Source organism: Lepisma saccharinum, chromosome 24 (genome assembly GCF_977018435.1).
Source record: "Lepisma saccharinum chromosome 24, izLepSacc3.1, whole genome shotgun sequence".
In the NCBI taxonomy this organism is placed as follows: Eukaryota; Metazoa; Arthropoda; class Insecta; order Zygentoma; family Lepismatidae; genus Lepisma; species Lepisma saccharinum.
The window spans coordinates 42,519,589-42,537,553 of NC_139252.1; the positions used below are offsets into that span (position 1 = coordinate 42,519,589).

Below are 17,965 nucleotides of genomic sequence, written 5' to 3' on the forward strand. Positions count from 1 at the left end.
GTTCCTTAGATTAAAAATTTGAATTTACAGAGTAAACTTTGACGACAATGCACACACACAGTGTTCTTTTAACATGCCTGTGATGTCCAGGTTCCTGCACATGTATGAAACAAATTAAGCATGATAACTCCAGTCTTTCAGATATTCTTTATTTTCAGTTCCTTAATGCATTTTAGTGCATGAAGAGAAGTATAGTTTGTATTTGTCTGTAGATTGAAGTGACAACCATTCTGCATTGCACTTATGTAACTTTTAAATGTGTGTTCTTTGTGTCAGTAAGTACCTGGTTTAGTAATCATTACGGATGGCTTTGGTATGTATTTGTTTTTTTATATTATGACAACACGATGCACCCTTGCAATTTATAGTAGTATTGTTTTCAATGGTGTTTTATAGATGGTTTATTTATGTAATTTTAGAAAAAATAATTGGTACGAAATTATTAATATATGCAATTTTTTTCATGAAACTTATGAAAGTCAGTCTCTCAGGAAAAAGTTCGTAATTCGCTTAGTCAGAAAAATATGATAGGGTTTTATTTTGCCAATGTACTTTTTTTAATATTTTGATAAAAAGTTTGACATATTGTATGCATGCAAGTCATCTTTGTGGAATGCATGTACACTGTGATCTGCTTATGGTAGAATTCATGTTTTCAGCTTGCTGACACTATTGTTTATGAGAGCCAGTTCTGATCAAGCCTGTTAACTGGTCAACTTTCGATCTTGCCAGGTACAAGTCCTGGCCTGGTTATGGTTGTGTATGAAGAAGGAAAAAGCTGCCCTGAAAAAAAGGGGGCTGGGGTCTGAATTATTTTTAGTTTTGTCTACCTTTGTTCATGTGTATGTAATGAACAAAGAAGACTGAACTGAAATGTGTTAATTGGTACCACATGGTGCTAGTTTCATTTGAAACAAGTCATCTTGAAAATGTTAAAGGGTCTGATGGAGGAAAAAAATGTAGCTATGGATATAACATTATCCTTAAATTTCCATGAGAGCTTTAACCTGCCTGCAATAATATTTTCAAAAATATCAACTCTTTAATTTTTATTCACCAGTCGCATTTCTTCATTATGCCGTTATGTAAATTGTCGATTTATTTCACTTTGCTTTTCTGCCACTTTCGGCTAATCGCGAAAATGAGGATGAGCGATGAAATTGATGAAGGGACACTTATAAACACCCATGCCTGGGCCAGGATTCGAACCTGGGACCCTTGGAGTCGTAGGATACTGTACTAACCACTCCCACCTTGGGGGCCGGCATTATTTAAATTGTGTTGTAGTGAAATATTTAGTACTTTTCAGTAAGACAAACAATTTTTGGCTACCAACACTTGCATTTTTTGTGATAACGCCTAAATTCTGATTCGTAGGCTAACTAAATTATTGGAAATATATTCAACAGAAAACAAACTTTGCGGAAGTTGTACATACAACATTAATAAGTTAAATTAGAACAGAAACGAAAGTTACGGAAAAATACCAAGCTGAGAGTGTAAATCTTAAGTAATTGCAATTCAGATGTCAAAAATATTAAGGTGTCCTGTTTTTTTTTTGTCCAGCAGTATACTATACAGTTTCCAAAATGTAATAACAGTTGAAAGAATTTTGATCACATAAGCTCCTAAATAGTAGCACATTTGCAGTACTACATTTATCTTCCAATCCTGCCCACCAAATTTTCAACACCATCTGCCTCAAAAATTGTGCATAAAGACGTATTTTGTGTTGGTGCTATATTTACCAATTTTTTCTGTAATATCTTGCTATAGTGTTATTTTTAATGTTCTTATTTGAAAGCCCCTGAAGGAACCTGTTAACTGTTGAGGTAATATTGTATCTAAAGATATCTGTTTGGCGGTTACTCATAATGTATATATTTTTGAACGAGAAGTTACAATTTTATAAAAATAGCATGTATGTTATAATATGAACATGAAACCAGTTCTTTTGTCATTTTGGGATTTACTCCAGTCAGCAGTTTCATTTGTAGAAAGTTTCCACACAATGGGCAACAAGAGAGGTGTTTTTGATTGCTAGTAGTAAAATTACATCACACTTTCTGAAATTTTTTGAAATCATTGTATTACACATGGTCAATTATAGTAGCAAGCTATTTTCATGGAACAAATCATCTTCCCAGTCAATGTGTTTCTTGCAGAAATGTTCATAGACTGTGGTTTTTGATCCACCTTACTGAATCTACAATCTTCGAAAGATGATTTTTTGCTGTCAGGTTGAGCAATAAAAACTATAGTCATTACAAAGAAAAAGTAGTTTTAATTAGTGTTACTATGAATGTGACTACATAGATAATTTAAGGTTACTCCTGTGTTGCCTTTATCACATCTGAATTATATATGTATGCTTAGTTCCTTAAGAATCAATCAAGCTTCGTGTGTGTGTGTGTTTTCGAGTAAACTTGTTATGATATTGCAGGAAACCACTTTCATTGTTACTAAATGCAACTTAAGAGTTCTCGTTAATTTAATGGCACGAGGTTTTAAATGTATTTTCAGTGCACTTTGATAGATTTCTGAGGACGCAAAGAACCAACCCCAGTGTCATATATAACTTGTATTCATATGCAGTAAGAATAATAAGAATTAGGAAATCAATCCTATGATTATCTACCTGTTATGAAAGCACAATAATTATTTTCGAATGCAAACATAAATCATGTATACTTCAGTGAAGACTGTTGGCATGAGAAATGTGTACAGTGTTAAATTATGTGAAAACAACAGTTTATTGTTATGTAAATTATTAGTAAATATGAATATTTTTAAATAAAGAAATTTTTATTATAATGCATGTACTTCAATCATCAGCATTCTTGAGACCATAAAAATTAGCTTTAAAAAAAAAAAAATTATAATAGTCAAAAACCATAATGCCAAATACTATTTTGAAAGTAAGGAAAAAGAAAGATAGAAAACAAATTTTTATTTTCCAATAACTTTCATACTATCTTACAAAAAACTTATCACTAGCATACACTCATGGAAATATTGGAGAAAGTGCCGTTTTATCCTAGTTCTGAACGTTTGACCTCGCTACTTGAAGGCAAACTGACTGTTGACTTTTCAAGAAGATTCTTGCTGAACCACTGTGGCCTCTCTCTCTTGACTTCCACTACACGTTTACCCTGCAGGCACAAACAAATTACACTATTAAAATTGTATACATACATGCAGTGAAAGGAAGGAAGGAAGAGCCAAGTAACAAATGAGGTACGTAAAGTTCCCCGTGCATATAGCACCCTGCCATGAAGACACATTTAGGGGATGTGATTGGCACTACGGCCACTTTTACCCCCCAGGTCTCCATTGATTCGAGGCTGGGTGAGCCCCAGAGTCACTTTATTCGGGGACAAGACAGGAAAAATTCCAATAAATCACCCACCCCAGTCTGCTGCGTGGCAGTCGAGATGCCCCACCGACTATAGTGTAAATCACTAACCCTGAGACCTTCTGTAAACAAACAGTCTTACCGATTCGATGCATCACTCCGCGGGCCTTCTGTAAACAAACAGTCTTACCGATTCGATGCATCACTCCGCGTCAGCTGATTCATAACCGCCTACTACCGCAATCATCTGCTGTTACATGCATAGAACTCGCCATGTTGAAAATGGCACTACTTCCTTGCTGTTCACATGATTATTTTTAGAAAATAACCAATGTTATAAAATATCAGTATGTACACAAATCTCTTAAGCTCATTGAAAGTTACAATACATATTCCTACAAAATGTTCAAACTTATCTTGCCTTTCCATGTCACAAAGTTAATTTACGAAGTGCACTGTATTTGGCGGAACAAAAATCGTTATTAGGATGCTCAAAGTTTCCAACTGCAATAAATTTACGAACTTTCTTTGTCTTGTTTTGATCATCATCATCATCAATATATTTATTGGACTTACAGCATTGCATATGGCTGTTTATGCCCATTATATATTTTATATACATAAAATCTACAAACAAATTTCAAATACACTCCTATCTATATCAAACCTTAGAAATATACATTACCATGTTATATCATTTTGTCTAAAAAAAAATACAAGTAAAATATATTAAATTTGCATGCAAGAAAGAAGCCAAATTTATGGGGAATGATTACTGGTGCAAAGAGTTAACCATAAAGGTGAAGCAATAAGTACAAAAGAAAGAGCATTGGGTTTAAAGTGAGACGTCATTTGCGGCAGCGTATCCCATACTACAAATTGGCCATTGTTTTACCTTACGTAATGAATCCTGTAACAATGCTGGATTTTCGTGTGGATTATTTTACAATGAGTTTGCAATGCTTTCTGCATGCACGTGGTTTTGTTTGCAGAAGGTCTCAGGGTTGGTGTTTTGAACTTTATATGAATGCAACCACATCCCCTGGCCTGAATAAGTCCACTCAGTAACTTTCCCAAATAACCCATCTCCACATGTCACCACACCCCAGAAGACATGTGGGGCGTTGCAGATATTATGGGCAAACTTGACAAAAGTTGATTTTTCTTTTATTGTTGTATCATATACATTGAAGCCTGTAGGAACTTGTGCAACATCTGACAAGTCTACTTCACCTCTAATCTCTGAAATTTGCTTTAGAATAGGACTGCACGAACTTTAGAATAGCTCAGATGTTTTGGAAAAATGCTGATTCCTGCAACTTGTATTTTGCGAGTTCGCCCTTAACATCCACAATGCCTTATATGTCCTTCACTCAAACTATAGCCTGACAAGTTAAGTCCCGATATGCGCAGTTCGCTGCGGAGCACTTCCTATTATGTCATCCTCCCCACCACTCTTCTATGTACTGGTCTGGCCTTGAGACTACGAGTGGTGCCAACTCAGCAAAATTAAGCTAAAACAAATATGACAAACAATTTTTACTGTGTAGATTGTCGGTGCCGGCTCATATCAGTTTATCAGTGGTTCATTTGATTTAATCCGGTCTTTGAAAATGCATGAGGTGCGCGGATCGTAAACTGTAGTATTACGCATGCATGTTAACGTCTATAACGAAGAGAAACTACTGGGCGAATGACTTCATTTTCTGAATGTGACATCGAGCAGTGGCCTGTTTTTTATAAAAAAAAAAGCCGAGTGAGGTGGGGGTTATTTTGTTTATCGTACAACAATCACTACGTGAAGGCAATCTGATAAAGTGCACTGAAATGTTCTTGCTCTTTACTCTTGGCTGCATATTTTTGAAATGCAAAAATCAAGTCATGCCGGTTCCAACGAAATCCACAATCTGCTCTGGAAAGCCCCTTAGAGGACAGGCCAGATAAATTGTTTACAATGTTGCAACATATTTGCGAAATCAGAAGGAGTTACATAAACTTAAGTATAATGTTGTCGAGTCCACAAGCACCACCACGGGAGTATCTAAATGGATGGTTCTCAAGTTTTACAAGGATTGGATTGATTTGTTGTTTTAAGTCCACTTTATGCACAGTAAGGCTAATCAGGACTGGACCTACACTTAAAAGTGGGATCCGAACCACCATGTGCCTCCACCAGGAAACGAACCCGGGATCCCTTGATTACAAGGCGACGACGCTACCACTGTGCCATCGGGGAGTTCAAGTTGGCAAAAGGTGAGGTGAAGTTCTGTACTCCGACAGGTAGAAAACAGCCCAGGAAAAAGGGAATACAAATTTCGTTGAAAATCTTCAGACCATTCTTTTCCCTCCAGGTTGCAACACTGCGAACCAACGTCGCTGCGGAGAATAGAGTGGAGAAATGTGGTGTGAGCTGCGCAACAGCTATTTGCAGCATCTTGTTTTTAAACTCGTCAAATTATAACAACATCTCTCAGTATGCCACAGGGACAGGACAGATTTACGTGGTTGATCTGTCTGAGGGAGCTACCTAGGGTTTTACATCAAGGTGCACAAAACAAGAAAATTTATGTGGGTTTATCAATTCATTCCCTTATTTTTCAACATAGGTCATAAACTTTATTTCAGAAAGTATTCTTATCAGATTAACTTACTGAACTTAGAAAAAGTAAATAGCAATCATAATATTTAAATATCCATCAGCCAGATATTGTGGCCATCCCTGCTTCTAATGGTGTAACAGAAACTATATTCTGCTCCCAGGCATGTGCCAGGGAGCTGAACCCCCCCCCCCTCAAATACAAAAAAAAAGTGCATAGTGGAAATTAATTTTAGTTCCTTAGCATGATTAATCATATTTTTGTAATATAATAATAATATACTGAGAAATTCATCTTCAGGGCTTCTACCCCTCACTTTTTCATCTTTAGATGGTGCCTGCTGATAAGGTATGAGCTCCCTTGAAATAAAATTCTGGCTACAGTCCTGGTAAGGCCGTTTTTTTTGTCTATATCATCATTGCCGTCCGTTAACTTAGCTAGGTAGACCTGCAACATAAAATATCAAACAATGGTATAACTTGGATATGTATAATGTTTAAATGCAATTCTACATTTCAAAAGTTTTTGGCTCACATTTGCGAAACATAGTTAACATGTGTATTAATGAAATACTGTAGGCTGAGGTACTGCTGTTGGAGCAAACTTATGATCTTTCCACTCAAGGGTGGGTTTAAATCCAGGCTAGAGGATCAGAATTAGCCTAAAAATATATAAAACAACTTAAAATAAGAAAAAAAATCCACAAATGCTCCTGTAATGAACTGAACTCGCCTCCCAAAATTCCTCTGGTTTCTCCTTTCGTTCCCCTTCATACAGCACGACCACCTCCTTGTCGACAGGCGAGAGCCCCAGCTCCTGTTGGACTGCTTCCTTAAGTGCTTCAGTCTCTTGCGTCACTTTTTGATAGCAGTTGCCTGCAATACAAGGAAATAAAACTTATTTTACCATATATGATTTCACGATTTGTAACAAAATATTGTAGTACTCTTCTTTGTAAATATGACTTTAGAACACAACAGAAAATAATGTTTTGTTGTATTTCATGAGACCTCATGCACTTTTATCTTTTCAAAGCCAGAAATATACTGGAAAATAAGAAAGAACATTTACATAATTCATTACTTAATAGTTTCTTTTAGTAGGATTGTCATATCTTACATTGTTACAACTTAAATTTTTAAAATATATAACTGCAGTAGTTATTAGAGATAAAATACAACTTTTACTTATGCGTGGCTTATAAGATTCTGGGCCATTCCACAAAAAGTGAGCCTACATTGTCTTGACTGTAATGGTGCATAAAACACAATTATCTCTTCATAAATACAGCATGATAGAAAGTAATCAAGCATATCATGTAGTACTAACGGTTAGTAGTCTGGAATGTGCTCTTACCAATTTCTATTTGAAATGGTAACCAACAGAGAAAGCTTGAAAGCACCATTACGATCGGGACATCTAGGCTAACTTTCGTGAAATGTGTCTTCTTTCTAAAACCAATGTTTTGGGTCTGTTGCCAGATCCTTCTTCCTAGTGCTTCAATGAAATCACTTTAAAAAGGTTAAAGTAAGAAGCAGAAAGAAAAAAATATTAAAGGGATAAAAGTCACTTGATCAAAAACAAACTGCTTCATAGTCATCAGCTGTCAAGCATGAACAACGTGCATCACTGCTCACCTGCGAGCAACGACTATGAAGCAGTTATTTTCCTATTAATGTGATTTTATTGGAGCAATCTGAAGAAGAATCTCATAATGGAAACATTAGTTTTAGAAAACTTATAAGCCATGCATAAGTAAAAACTTTACTTTACCTCTAATAATAATCATCAACTGTGATTAGGTGAAGATTTAAAAAATTACTATAACTAAATAGAAGCTTAACTTAGCATAACTTCTGTATTTCCCTGTCAATCTCCCTACTAAAAATAATATTTTCGTTATATCTTAAAAGCTTTTAGAATCAAGAAATTATCATAAAAAATTCAATCCACCCATCGATTCAAATTGAAAAGTAGTTCCATATACTTGCAGTTGGCAATGTCTGCACAGAGAACAGAATATGATAGTTCATCATGACCAAGTATGTGTGGGTGTGTGTAAACTGAAAGAGTAAGGACTCAAACTGATATGTCAAACCAAAGTAAATACAGTGGAACCTCGATTTTACGTTTTTCAAGGGACCAAGCTGAAAAAAAAAAAAAAATTAGATTGCAGGAAAATGTAAAATCTAGGATTTTTTTTTTTAACATTTTGCTATGTTCGACCTTCAAGATTGAATGTATAATGCCTGAACGTAATCAGAGTTCTACTGTAAATATACCTGCCGAAAACAAATATACCATCAAAATATTGGCACATTAACAATGTTTTTAAGTGACCTTTTCTTATTTCATAGGCAAAGATGGGCACAAAACAAAAATCCTGTTACGTCTTGCAGCTTGATAAAGAGTTAATTTTTAACCCTAGCATAAATGTGTTTTTCCAGTCATTAACTGACCCATTCTAGTTTTTTCCGTGACAAAGTTAGCTTTGTACAACTCACATGATTACTAAACGCAAGTTAAAAAATCATTACTAGGTTCACTGTAACATGACCACAAGTTGACCTTGGGCAGCTGTAACTATTGTGACATTAACAAAGAAAACTAACAACATAGATCAGTACATGTGACATTATAATATTCAATATTTTACATACCACACAAAACTCCTGCTTCATGATAATGCCCGCAAGCATTGCAAACTAATAGATTTTGCTTTGGAAGCAGCATCTTGTACACTTTATCTTTTAAACCCATTTTTCGAACCCATCTCTTCTCCACTGATCGACGATTCCGAGGTACGGCCCACAAAAATCCATCGTTGAGCAAATCCTGGAGGGTGGAAAGTGGCGAGTTTCTAGCTTGCTGCGTAGATAAAATAGGTAGGCCATCAGCAAGTGCAAAACTGTACAAATCTGCAAGTAATAACAAAAATCAATAATATGGGCTCTTTCAATTAATTTTCAGATGTGACAACAGCCATTCCAATTGCACTCCTCCTTTTTTGCAACAGCTTCAAAGCGTGGAATTTTTTGTAACAGGGGGGCTAGTCCATTGATAAAACTTAAATAGTAGAAATCATAATCATGGTTGTGATTATTAAAGTAAAGTTTTACAGTACTATTATAGTATAAGGGAAACAACTATAAATCATATATTTCGCACTTTTTTACATTGCTAACGTACTATTTTGGAATGCGGAACATTTCCTAAGTTGAAATAATGCATTTCTAACTAAGATAATGTCTATTTCTTACATTTCCGAGTACTTACTGTTACTTGTTATTTCGATTCTGTAACACATTATGGCAGGCGATAGCGTACTGGTTCAGGGCACGTTGTGCGAGTGTTTGTCGATTTATGCAGTGTTGCAACCTCGTTCACCGGAAAATACCTACTTTCGTGCCCGGATTTAAAATTAGGTAAAAATTTACTATCCTTCGGACACCTCTAATTTTTTCGTTTCGTCAATTTTTGACATTCGTACTTATGTATCGGAACATTCCTGAAGGTGTATCAACGTAGTTTTGATGAAATTTTAACTATGTTTCCTAACCTAACAGAACTAACCTAACCACGCGCCAATGGTTTGTGGGGCTAACGCCAATGTTTCGTGGGGCTAGCGCCAATGGTTCGCAATCATTTCCAATTTCTAGATCCTGATACTAACACGACACCAAATTTTAACTGTTTCCTAACCTAACAGAACTAACCTATCCACGCGCCAATGGTTCGTGGGGCTAGCTATTCTCCGTCGGAGAATTAATTTTCAACGAACAACATGAATTTCAGCTATGAAACATTCCCATATCACACAAAACACTTTCCCGATGTTCAACAATGCTACAGGAACTTATTACGGTAAGTAGTTTCTTCTGTAAAAATAAATAAATGTGTCTGAAGGATAGTAAACTAGTACCTAAAATGATGCTAATACATCGCAAACTATTGACGTTAGCCTCACAAACCATTGATGTTAGCCCCAAAAACCATTTTCCATAAGGTTAGGTTAGGCAAGCATAGTTAAAAAAAAAAAAAATACTCGACAAGTCATGTTCAAGTGAAAACAGGGTGATGATGAAACACTGACTATGGGGTTGCATCATCTTAACACACGGAACATTGTACTCTCGCGCAGAAAGCAAATGGCGGCAGCAGAAACAGCATGTCGGACAGAGATTTTCGCAAAAAACGATATGTTTTCGCATTACAATGGATCAAAACTACATTCATGAACGTCCACAACACTACAGAAAATGATTTCCATAAGTACTTTCTCCTGTAAATTTGAAGAAATCCTTTTCCCTTATATTATGTTACCATTATTACTGTGTAATAACAAACAAATAAAAATTAAATTTCCAATTATCACTATTATTATATTCTTGGAGAGGCTTTTCTACTCTATCCACCAGCTGAGTGAATATACAGCACAACTGTTTTCATTATATTTTTACATTTCCTACAGTTAATCTCCTGAAATGCATAGTTATTCTATCTGTTATTAACTTTTACATACTTCATTCACTAACAACCCTTGAAAGTCAAGGGGAAATTTAGTCCTTCAGTTTAGGCTATGTTGTTTGACTTCTAACATCTTTGGAATTTTGGAAACTTTAATCTTTTGGTAACACTTTACTATACCTGAGACGGATTCCTTCAAATTTATAGGAGAAAGTACTTACGGAATTCATTTTCTGGAGTGTTGTTGATGTTCCGGAATGTAGTTTTGGTCCATTTTAATGCGAATCCATGTGGTTTTATACGAAAATCTCTCTCCAACGTGCTATTTCTGCTCCCACCATTTGCTTTTTACGAGAGCGCGATATTGCTGCTGCTACAAGCCGATGTTGTCCGTATATGCTAAATTGAACGAAAGGAGTGCTAATGGAACCTAACCTAACAGGCCTAACCTAACCTAGTAGGCATACCTTGTAAGTAAAAAAGTCAATTTAAAATTCCTAAAGTGTTTTTAATGTTAAAAAAATTATTTCCGACGCGCTATTGCGATCAACGGTAAGCTACCGCCATGTTGTGTGTGGAAATAAACAAGAACAGTAAGTACTCGTAAATGTAAGAAATATACATTATTTTCGTTACGAATTCCATTATTTCACCTAAATAAGTGTTCCGGAATGCAGAATAGTACGTTAGCAATGTAAAAAAGTGCGAAAGGAATCATTTCCAGGTGTCTCAGGTATAGTAAAGTAGTACCAATCTTTTTTTTAAATGGCATAAATGTGAAAGCTTGACCTGGTTCCTGTATTTTACACTCAATTTTTCAATCTAGCGGAGTTTGATAATCTATTCGAATGCTAACTAAATGAACTTGTTACTAATTAAAGTAACCAGCTTTTTTGTAATTCGCAATGAACGATGCCAATTATCGGAGGGGGGCGCTGATGCGTATCATATAATTACAGGCAAAACAAAATCATGCAAATAAATATGGTCAAGCGTAACTGTCACGACTCAGAATATAGTTTATTACGATTAAATAGGGATTCCTTTAGCTCCTACGTAAACTATGTCCGTCCATTGATGTGTACGCATACAAGTATAATAATTTTCCGTAATTAGTTTGATTTCTGTACTGTAAAAGAAGAAACAAAGATACGAAATATGTGTTCACCTGGTGGATTTCTTCCATGCAAAATTACTGAAAGAATCTGATCCAACTTCTGAAGAGTTGATCTTGTAAACTTTACGACGGCAGCCATTACGTCGAGTGATGTTCATTTGTTTAAAATATAACTCAATACAATAGAGCAACAGAACATTTTCAATTATTAATTACACATGTGAGGGAAATCCACCGCCGACGTCGTCAACTAAAGACACTACCGAACACGAAGGCTGGGAGGTAATGAAGAAATGAGGGAAGAATAATTTGTCAGACATTTACATAACTAAAAATAAATTTTATAGGTGACTGACTTACAGAAACAACATTTTGCAAGCTTCTTGTGAATCTGATGAGCAGAGGATTATCCAGAATTTTCTATGGGAATGTATGTGTGAGAAGGGTATATTTAGAGCCAAAATGACTATAAATGTGTCCGTTGTGAACAATTTTAGGAGGTGTTGAGAACATTTTGGAAAAGTGTTAGGACTCGCCGTGTCACGAATATTTGATTAATTAAGAACTAAGTTATCGCGCCATAATTACATCTACATTCAAGTAAAGCATACGGGAACTATCATCACGGTTTCCAATAATTTACCCAACGGGAGATGCAACAAAAACATGGCACGCCGTTACTTATGTGCAATTGCTCATTACTGACATCTGGTTGCTACATCGTACTGAAATTTAGATCTCCCCTCTTTCTCGCCGGTTTCACTCTCGGTGGGCCGCGCTATGTTAGGCTTTGGAGATCAAAGCCTTTCAACAGTCTTAACTATGGCGTGTCTAGGGTCGGGTCGGCTCTGTTTACGGCTGGAGAAGTTGTGCCAGCTTGGTCACACTATCCAAGCGAAGAGAAAGGCATCAACATCTGTGAAAACTTTACAATGGAGACTACAACCAGCCACTCGGACTACACCACTTCACTGCATTCAGGTAGGTTCTAAAATTATGTTACCGATTCTTTCAATGCAATAAAATGAGATTTCCTAAAGGAAATAAATGTACTTACACCAGGTAATTATTAAGTGCTTATGTACGATGCCTTGTTGTGTTCGTTTCATACACCATATTATGCTGCTATTGACGAAATGTTCTCTTTACACAGGCTACTGCTTCGTATCTAAATAAATCATGCATTGATAAAGTGCGTGTACATAAAATAATAAAGAAAGAGGATAGATCGAAAGTATGTGACCAATTTCTAATCAATATGATACAAACAGTACTACACGGAATGTGGTCTGGATATGGCATCTAAGAAAATTATTTTATACGTTTCTCCTCAAAAGCAGACGCTTCGAACTATTATGCTTCTTGTGTGGCCTCGAAGTGTACAAGAGATGTTTTGTGCAAATATGTGCAAAATTAATATATATCACTATCTGCATGTATTAAAGTATATTTTAAATGAACTTCACAAGCGTCCTGTACAATCGGTTTTCATGTTTCGTGCTTGCTTATGTAACAGCGGAACAAAATTATCTAATTTTCGTCTGCAAAGTGTTCTGCTAGTTGTCTCATGACTGAGCCCCGAAGCAGAACAGCAATATGACTATCGGTTTGCGCAGCACGTGGTTTGCGAAAAAAAAAGTTCGTATAAAGATGAGCCGAATTGGACTTAATGTCATTCGAGTTTTCAGGTTTCCAAAAAAGTATCTGATGCAAAGAAAATAAGACAGCTATTTTACATGTTTTTTTTTTTCTCAAAGTCGCCAAGGGTGATCGTTTTGCAAGTACTAATATTTTGGTGCAGCGTCTTAAGCACAATACCCTGCGATAATTTTTTTGTGTTGGATACAGTGCTCGATATGTGGACTATGGGTGGAGGGGTGGTGGTATCCACCCCACTAGCAAAATTTTCGCAATGTTTCTATTTCAAGTACTGGTTAGATATATCATAGTTATTGGGAGCAGGTTTTCCTTAGATTCGAATCTCTCTTTTGGTATGAGTGTTTGTTCCTTCATTCAAAAATCCATTCTCGTCATCACAATTAACTGGACCTGCAGTTTGGAGTGGAATCCGAGCCACTGTGTGTGTCCACTGGTATCGAACCCGGGATCCTTAGATTACAAGACGTTGCCGATACGCACACACAGGAGGCAGTGGCGGCGATTGGGTTCCTAATACTGGAGGGGGGGCCGGCAAGGACAGTTCACTTCTCCTTGTTAGATAAGGTTTGGCATAATGCGGGAGCATAAGTTGCAAAAACCGGGGGGGATGCAACTGTCCCCCTCGCCGACACTTGCAGGCCATGGTCACTATAAATGAAACTCGAAAGGTGAATTGTGAATAGTTCAAGAATTATTCAAACCTTGGTCCTCGCTTGTGCTTTCATTTGTTTAAAAATAAATATTCTGAAAGTAATAGCGATGCACATATACTTCAAAGCATATTACGAATTCTTTAAGAATTATGGCCCAAAGTTAATAGACGGGTTTCGGGGAAAACAGGAATACCCGTCAGTGTCAATATTTGTCTTGTGCGCTTGTTTCTGGCTCGAGTGATTTCATAGCATTAACTTCAAAAGCACGTTCGAGTAGAAAGTGAAATTGTTCCCCGTTTCGAACGCCGTGCTATGAAAACAGATGTGTTGGAAATGCGATATTTTAATGTTTCCCAGCATCATCTTACGGTTCAGTAGATTCATCCATGAAACCTTATTGATGTTAAATAAATAACAAACAATGTCCTGTTACAAAACACATTCTGGACTCGCGGGATAAGGTAAACTTCAACTTTTTTTCAACCCTGAAGCACCTTGTTTCGTTCATTTTCTTCTCTAATGTGTTTTCCAATCACTCTCTCGTGTCCTTTTAACAGATTCACAAACTTTATGATGCATGATGTGTATAATGTCGCTAAGAATGACCAAGCAAAATTGAAATTTAGACAAACTTGTAAGTTACAACTCTGGATCTGTAATGATCTCAGCTGTCCGAACAGTGAACTACATTGCACAATTTGTTTTTTTTTTAACAAAGTCATTTTGTAGCTTTGAACACAAACGTTATTTAGGAGTTGAGCCTTTACATTTGATCTTCAGGACAAGGCTAGGAGAAAATTTTACTGCGTTTGGGTGACATGCAGTACGTAGTCACTTTCTCCAAAAGAATTTTCTCCCTACGTGCTTGGTAAGAAGCAATGACCGTTGGTATGTTCGTTGTTTACGTTAACATAATTTCTCGGTAGCAATGACGAGGAATTGAATAACGGTTATTTCATGTGCTGATTGATACATCCGTGGTAATTGTGGTATATAGCACCCACCAGTGGTCTTTGCAGATTGATTGATTTACTTTATTTTACTTCGCTTTTTGTGCCACTTGTGGCTAATTTGCGAAGATGGGGATGAGTGATATGATGAAATTGATGAATGGATTCTCACAAACATCCAGGCTCAGGGGTGTCCGTCCATTCCCCCCAAGGCCAATGGCGCATCCCCCCAAAAATCATGTCATGCGTCCCCACAAAATTCATGTATTGCCCCAAAATCATCATTCGCGCCCTCAAACCATATCGTAATCCGCACAAAATATTTAATTACGACAGCGTGTCTATAGAAAGTAACTTTTTCTTAGCTGTTCTGAACACTATACTTGATCTGCCCCTCCTCCCTAAACAGGAAGCCCATTACTCAAGACAAACCCCTAAAATCGTCCATCATAATCCAGAATATCGCTTGTCTTGTAATGCAGCTATAGTATAAAAGCTTCTCATTCACCTCATTAAAGCGCCAAACTCGCATCCTAGCAATACATTGCGAGCAAAGCGAGCAAAAAAAATTTGCATCAATTTCTTTGCGGGTTTTCAAGAATATTAATTTAATAGGATGTCAATACTTTCTTAGTCTTTTTCAGCTTCTCCTTTGGCACATTCGGGGTCGAAAACGTGTGGATACCATATCGCTAAATACAGTCTCCATAATTTAATGTTCAAACTCTCTCTCCCCTACAGAAATCCCTAAGATTTAACACTTTACCAAAAGTCTTTCTATCTCCCCCTTTAAATTTAATACTCAATTAATTTTAGACTTACTGTTGATATTGAAGAGTGGTTATTTCCGCCGCAACAATCTCTAAGACAATAGCAATACAAAAGAATTGGATATCCCCTCAATTTAATGCTCAATCCCCCTCTAACTAAAATACACGCCATAATCTAAGACCTAGAGTTGGATACTGTCCCCCAAAATTTAATATGTAAAAGTTGAATGTTTTCCCCCTTCACCTTCGATAATACCCTTAAACACTTTCTTTTCTTCATCTAATGGATTAAATATGGTGCATTTAAGGTGTACAATGTTTACATATATTTTGGAAAAGATATAAATGTTGAATTTTGTAAGAATGGAACCCCCCCCCCCAAATCTCAATAGCGCAACCTACATCATAATCCCCCCTGTGGGCACCCCTGCCCAGGCCAGGATTCGAACCCGGGACCCATGGCGTCGTAGCGCGATGTGCTAACCACTCCGAATGCAAATGAAGGGCTCGTGTGTAAACCATGGTAAGTGACATTTTGGTCATTTTTGAGTTACAAAGTAAAATGTGACATCCTTCAATTTTTGAGTGAAATTGCTATGTCATACAATTTGGATTGGACTCAATGAAGCCTTTTGAAATTTGTAAACACAACAGGACAACAAGTTATCTACAGTGTAGCTTCTAGTAACCTTTTTTTCTTAATGAACTATGACCAAAATATCACCCGAGCCCTTCAAATAATAATAAGTGGGGTGTAAGGGATGCCCTTCCACGTAGTACACCCTGGACTGCATTTTGCGGACTAACGAGGTTCTGGCGTCTTGGGCCAGTATAATCCTCTGTAGAGTTTTGTGTGTGTGGTCCTGTGTTTTGTCCTTGTGTGCTGAGTGCCCCTATAGCCTCAGCTTTTAACACAAGTAAGAATATTTTAACTCTCCAACATTACAGTTATGTTATATTAGGTATATTTTAGTTATGCTAAGGGGTGCAAAATTGCCTAATTGCCGACGCGCACAACATTTCAAATTCAATCAATAATAGGTAAATGTAGTTTAGCTACAGCTACTTTTAGAGGAAAGTATCTCGCATCAACTTCTCAGTATCGAGCGTTAAGTCGACTTAAATCTCACCACCCGGGTTTGAGTCCCGACACGGACGTTCTTTGTCAGTATACATTTATCAATTCCTCTTATCACTCATGTTCGCGATTAGCCAAAAGTGGCAGAAATGCGACGCTAAATAAAGAATACAGCAGCTCTTCCAGCTGTTGTGAAAAACATCGAATACCATTTCCCCCTTTATATGTTCGATAATGAACTTATATGGGAGTAGTTCGTATAGTTATCATCATCAATGTGGAATTTAAAAAAAATCCAACTAATCTTGAAACACTAGAATATTATATAACTTATACGTATAGTTTCTCCTCCAAGAGTAGGAAATCTCCCTCATCCCCCTTTTAAATACTACCCTATTTATTATTATTGTTGTTGTTAGTGTGAAGATGCACCATGTGACCTTCCTTTGATGTATCTCAAAATTACACTTGCTCCTATAAAAAAATGTAGCTGTAAGTATTTTCCCGCTTCGAGCGACAATTCTAGAGAATCTACAGCTACAAATTTTAAAATGCAACTTCACTTGTCAACCTTGGGACCAAAGTGAAAAGGGTTAATATTTGTGATTTCGCAAATGTAACAGTTATCTAGCAAATAATCCTGGATGGAAAACTTTTCGTTCGAGTCTGCCCCCACCACCCTCAAAGTTAATTCTCCCCCTGAAAACTATGACTACGGCTACAAATTATGTAACTAGTTACAGTAGCGCGCCACTTCCGAACACTGGTTATTGGCAACTGCAACATTCTAATTTATCAGGTTGATCTGTTTGTGGGTGGGGCAAATGTAAGATTTTTCCATCAAAGAAAAACCAACCCTATCGTATGTTGGCGGTGGTCGCGTTTGACTGCCACGCAGGAGACCCGCGCTCGATTCCCAGAGTGGTTGATTTCAATTGAGAATTTTTCCAGCAGTGTCCCTCCATGATGGAGCGGCTGTGGGGATCACCCATCCTCTAATCAATGCTATTCGGTGAAGGCGGTCGGAGCGCGATACTGATTGCATCACCTCCACAAACGGCCGAGATTGTGAATGTGTGGGACTATACCTCCACACCCCCTCATATTGCCTTCACGTCATGTTGGTATGCGTATCGGTTAGCTTCGCATCTGTTAGTGTATTAATTGAAAGCGGCATAAAATGTCTCCTTTAGTCCCTCAAGCGGTCTATGGGGAAAATATAGCAATTTGGTGAACCGATAGATCTCTGAAATGGCGAACGTATTCGACACGTACATTCCCAATTGACCCATCAATTTATATGTTTGAGTCAACAATGG

The 17,965-nt window shown here is 36.9% G+C and overlaps 2 protein-coding genes across 3 annotated transcripts in view; one reads left to right on the forward strand and one right to left on the reverse strand.

Annotated features, from left to right (window-relative positions):
- Positions 1–2,935: 2,935 nt before the first annotated feature.
- mRpL32 (mitochondrial ribosomal protein L32) lies at positions 2,936–12,807 on the reverse strand. 2 transcript variants are annotated; one of them, XM_083110934.1, is made up of 4 exons: positions 12,594–12,807; positions 8,613–8,870; positions 6,685–6,827; positions 2,936–3,152 (listed from the first exon to the last, which is right to left on the reverse strand). In XM_083110934.1, the coding sequence occupies exons 1-4, from the start codon at positions 12,643–12,645 to the stop codon at positions 3,033–3,035; spliced, it is 573 nt and encodes a 190-aa protein (XP_082967060.1). In that variant the 5' UTR covers positions 12,646–12,807; the 3' UTR covers positions 2,936–3,032. The 2 variants fall into 2 exon arrangements, with proteins under 2 accessions (XP_082967060.1, XP_082967059.1); XM_083110933.1 differs by lacking the exon at positions 12,594–12,807 and adding an exon at positions 11,588–11,805.
- qless (decaprenyl diphosphate synthase subunit 1 qless) overlaps positions 12,282–17,965 on the forward strand; it is a 173,351-nt gene continuing 167,667 nt past the window's right edge. The window contains exon 1 of the mRNA XM_083110932.1: positions 12,282–12,517. Coding sequence (XP_082967058.1) covers positions 12,317–12,517 — 201 coding nt within the window. The 5' untranslated portion in view covers positions 12,282–12,316. The remainder of the gene's footprint in view (positions 12,518–17,965) is intronic.

Excerpts from the sequence above, each read along its gene's own strand:
- mRpL32 (XM_083110933.1), bottom strand. The coding sequence starts at position 11,675 with ATGGCTGCCGTCGTAAAGTTTACAAGATCAACTCTTCAGAAGTTGGAT. Across the intron at positions 8,871-11,587 it reads GCATGGAAGAAATCCACCAG|ATTTGTACAGTTTTGCACTT; the intron begins GTGAACACATAT and ends TATTACTTGCAG. Across the intron at positions 3,153-6,684 it reads AACCAGAGGAATTTTGGGAG|GGTAAACGTGTAGTGGAAGT; the intron begins GCGAGTTCAGTT and ends TTGTGCCTGCAG.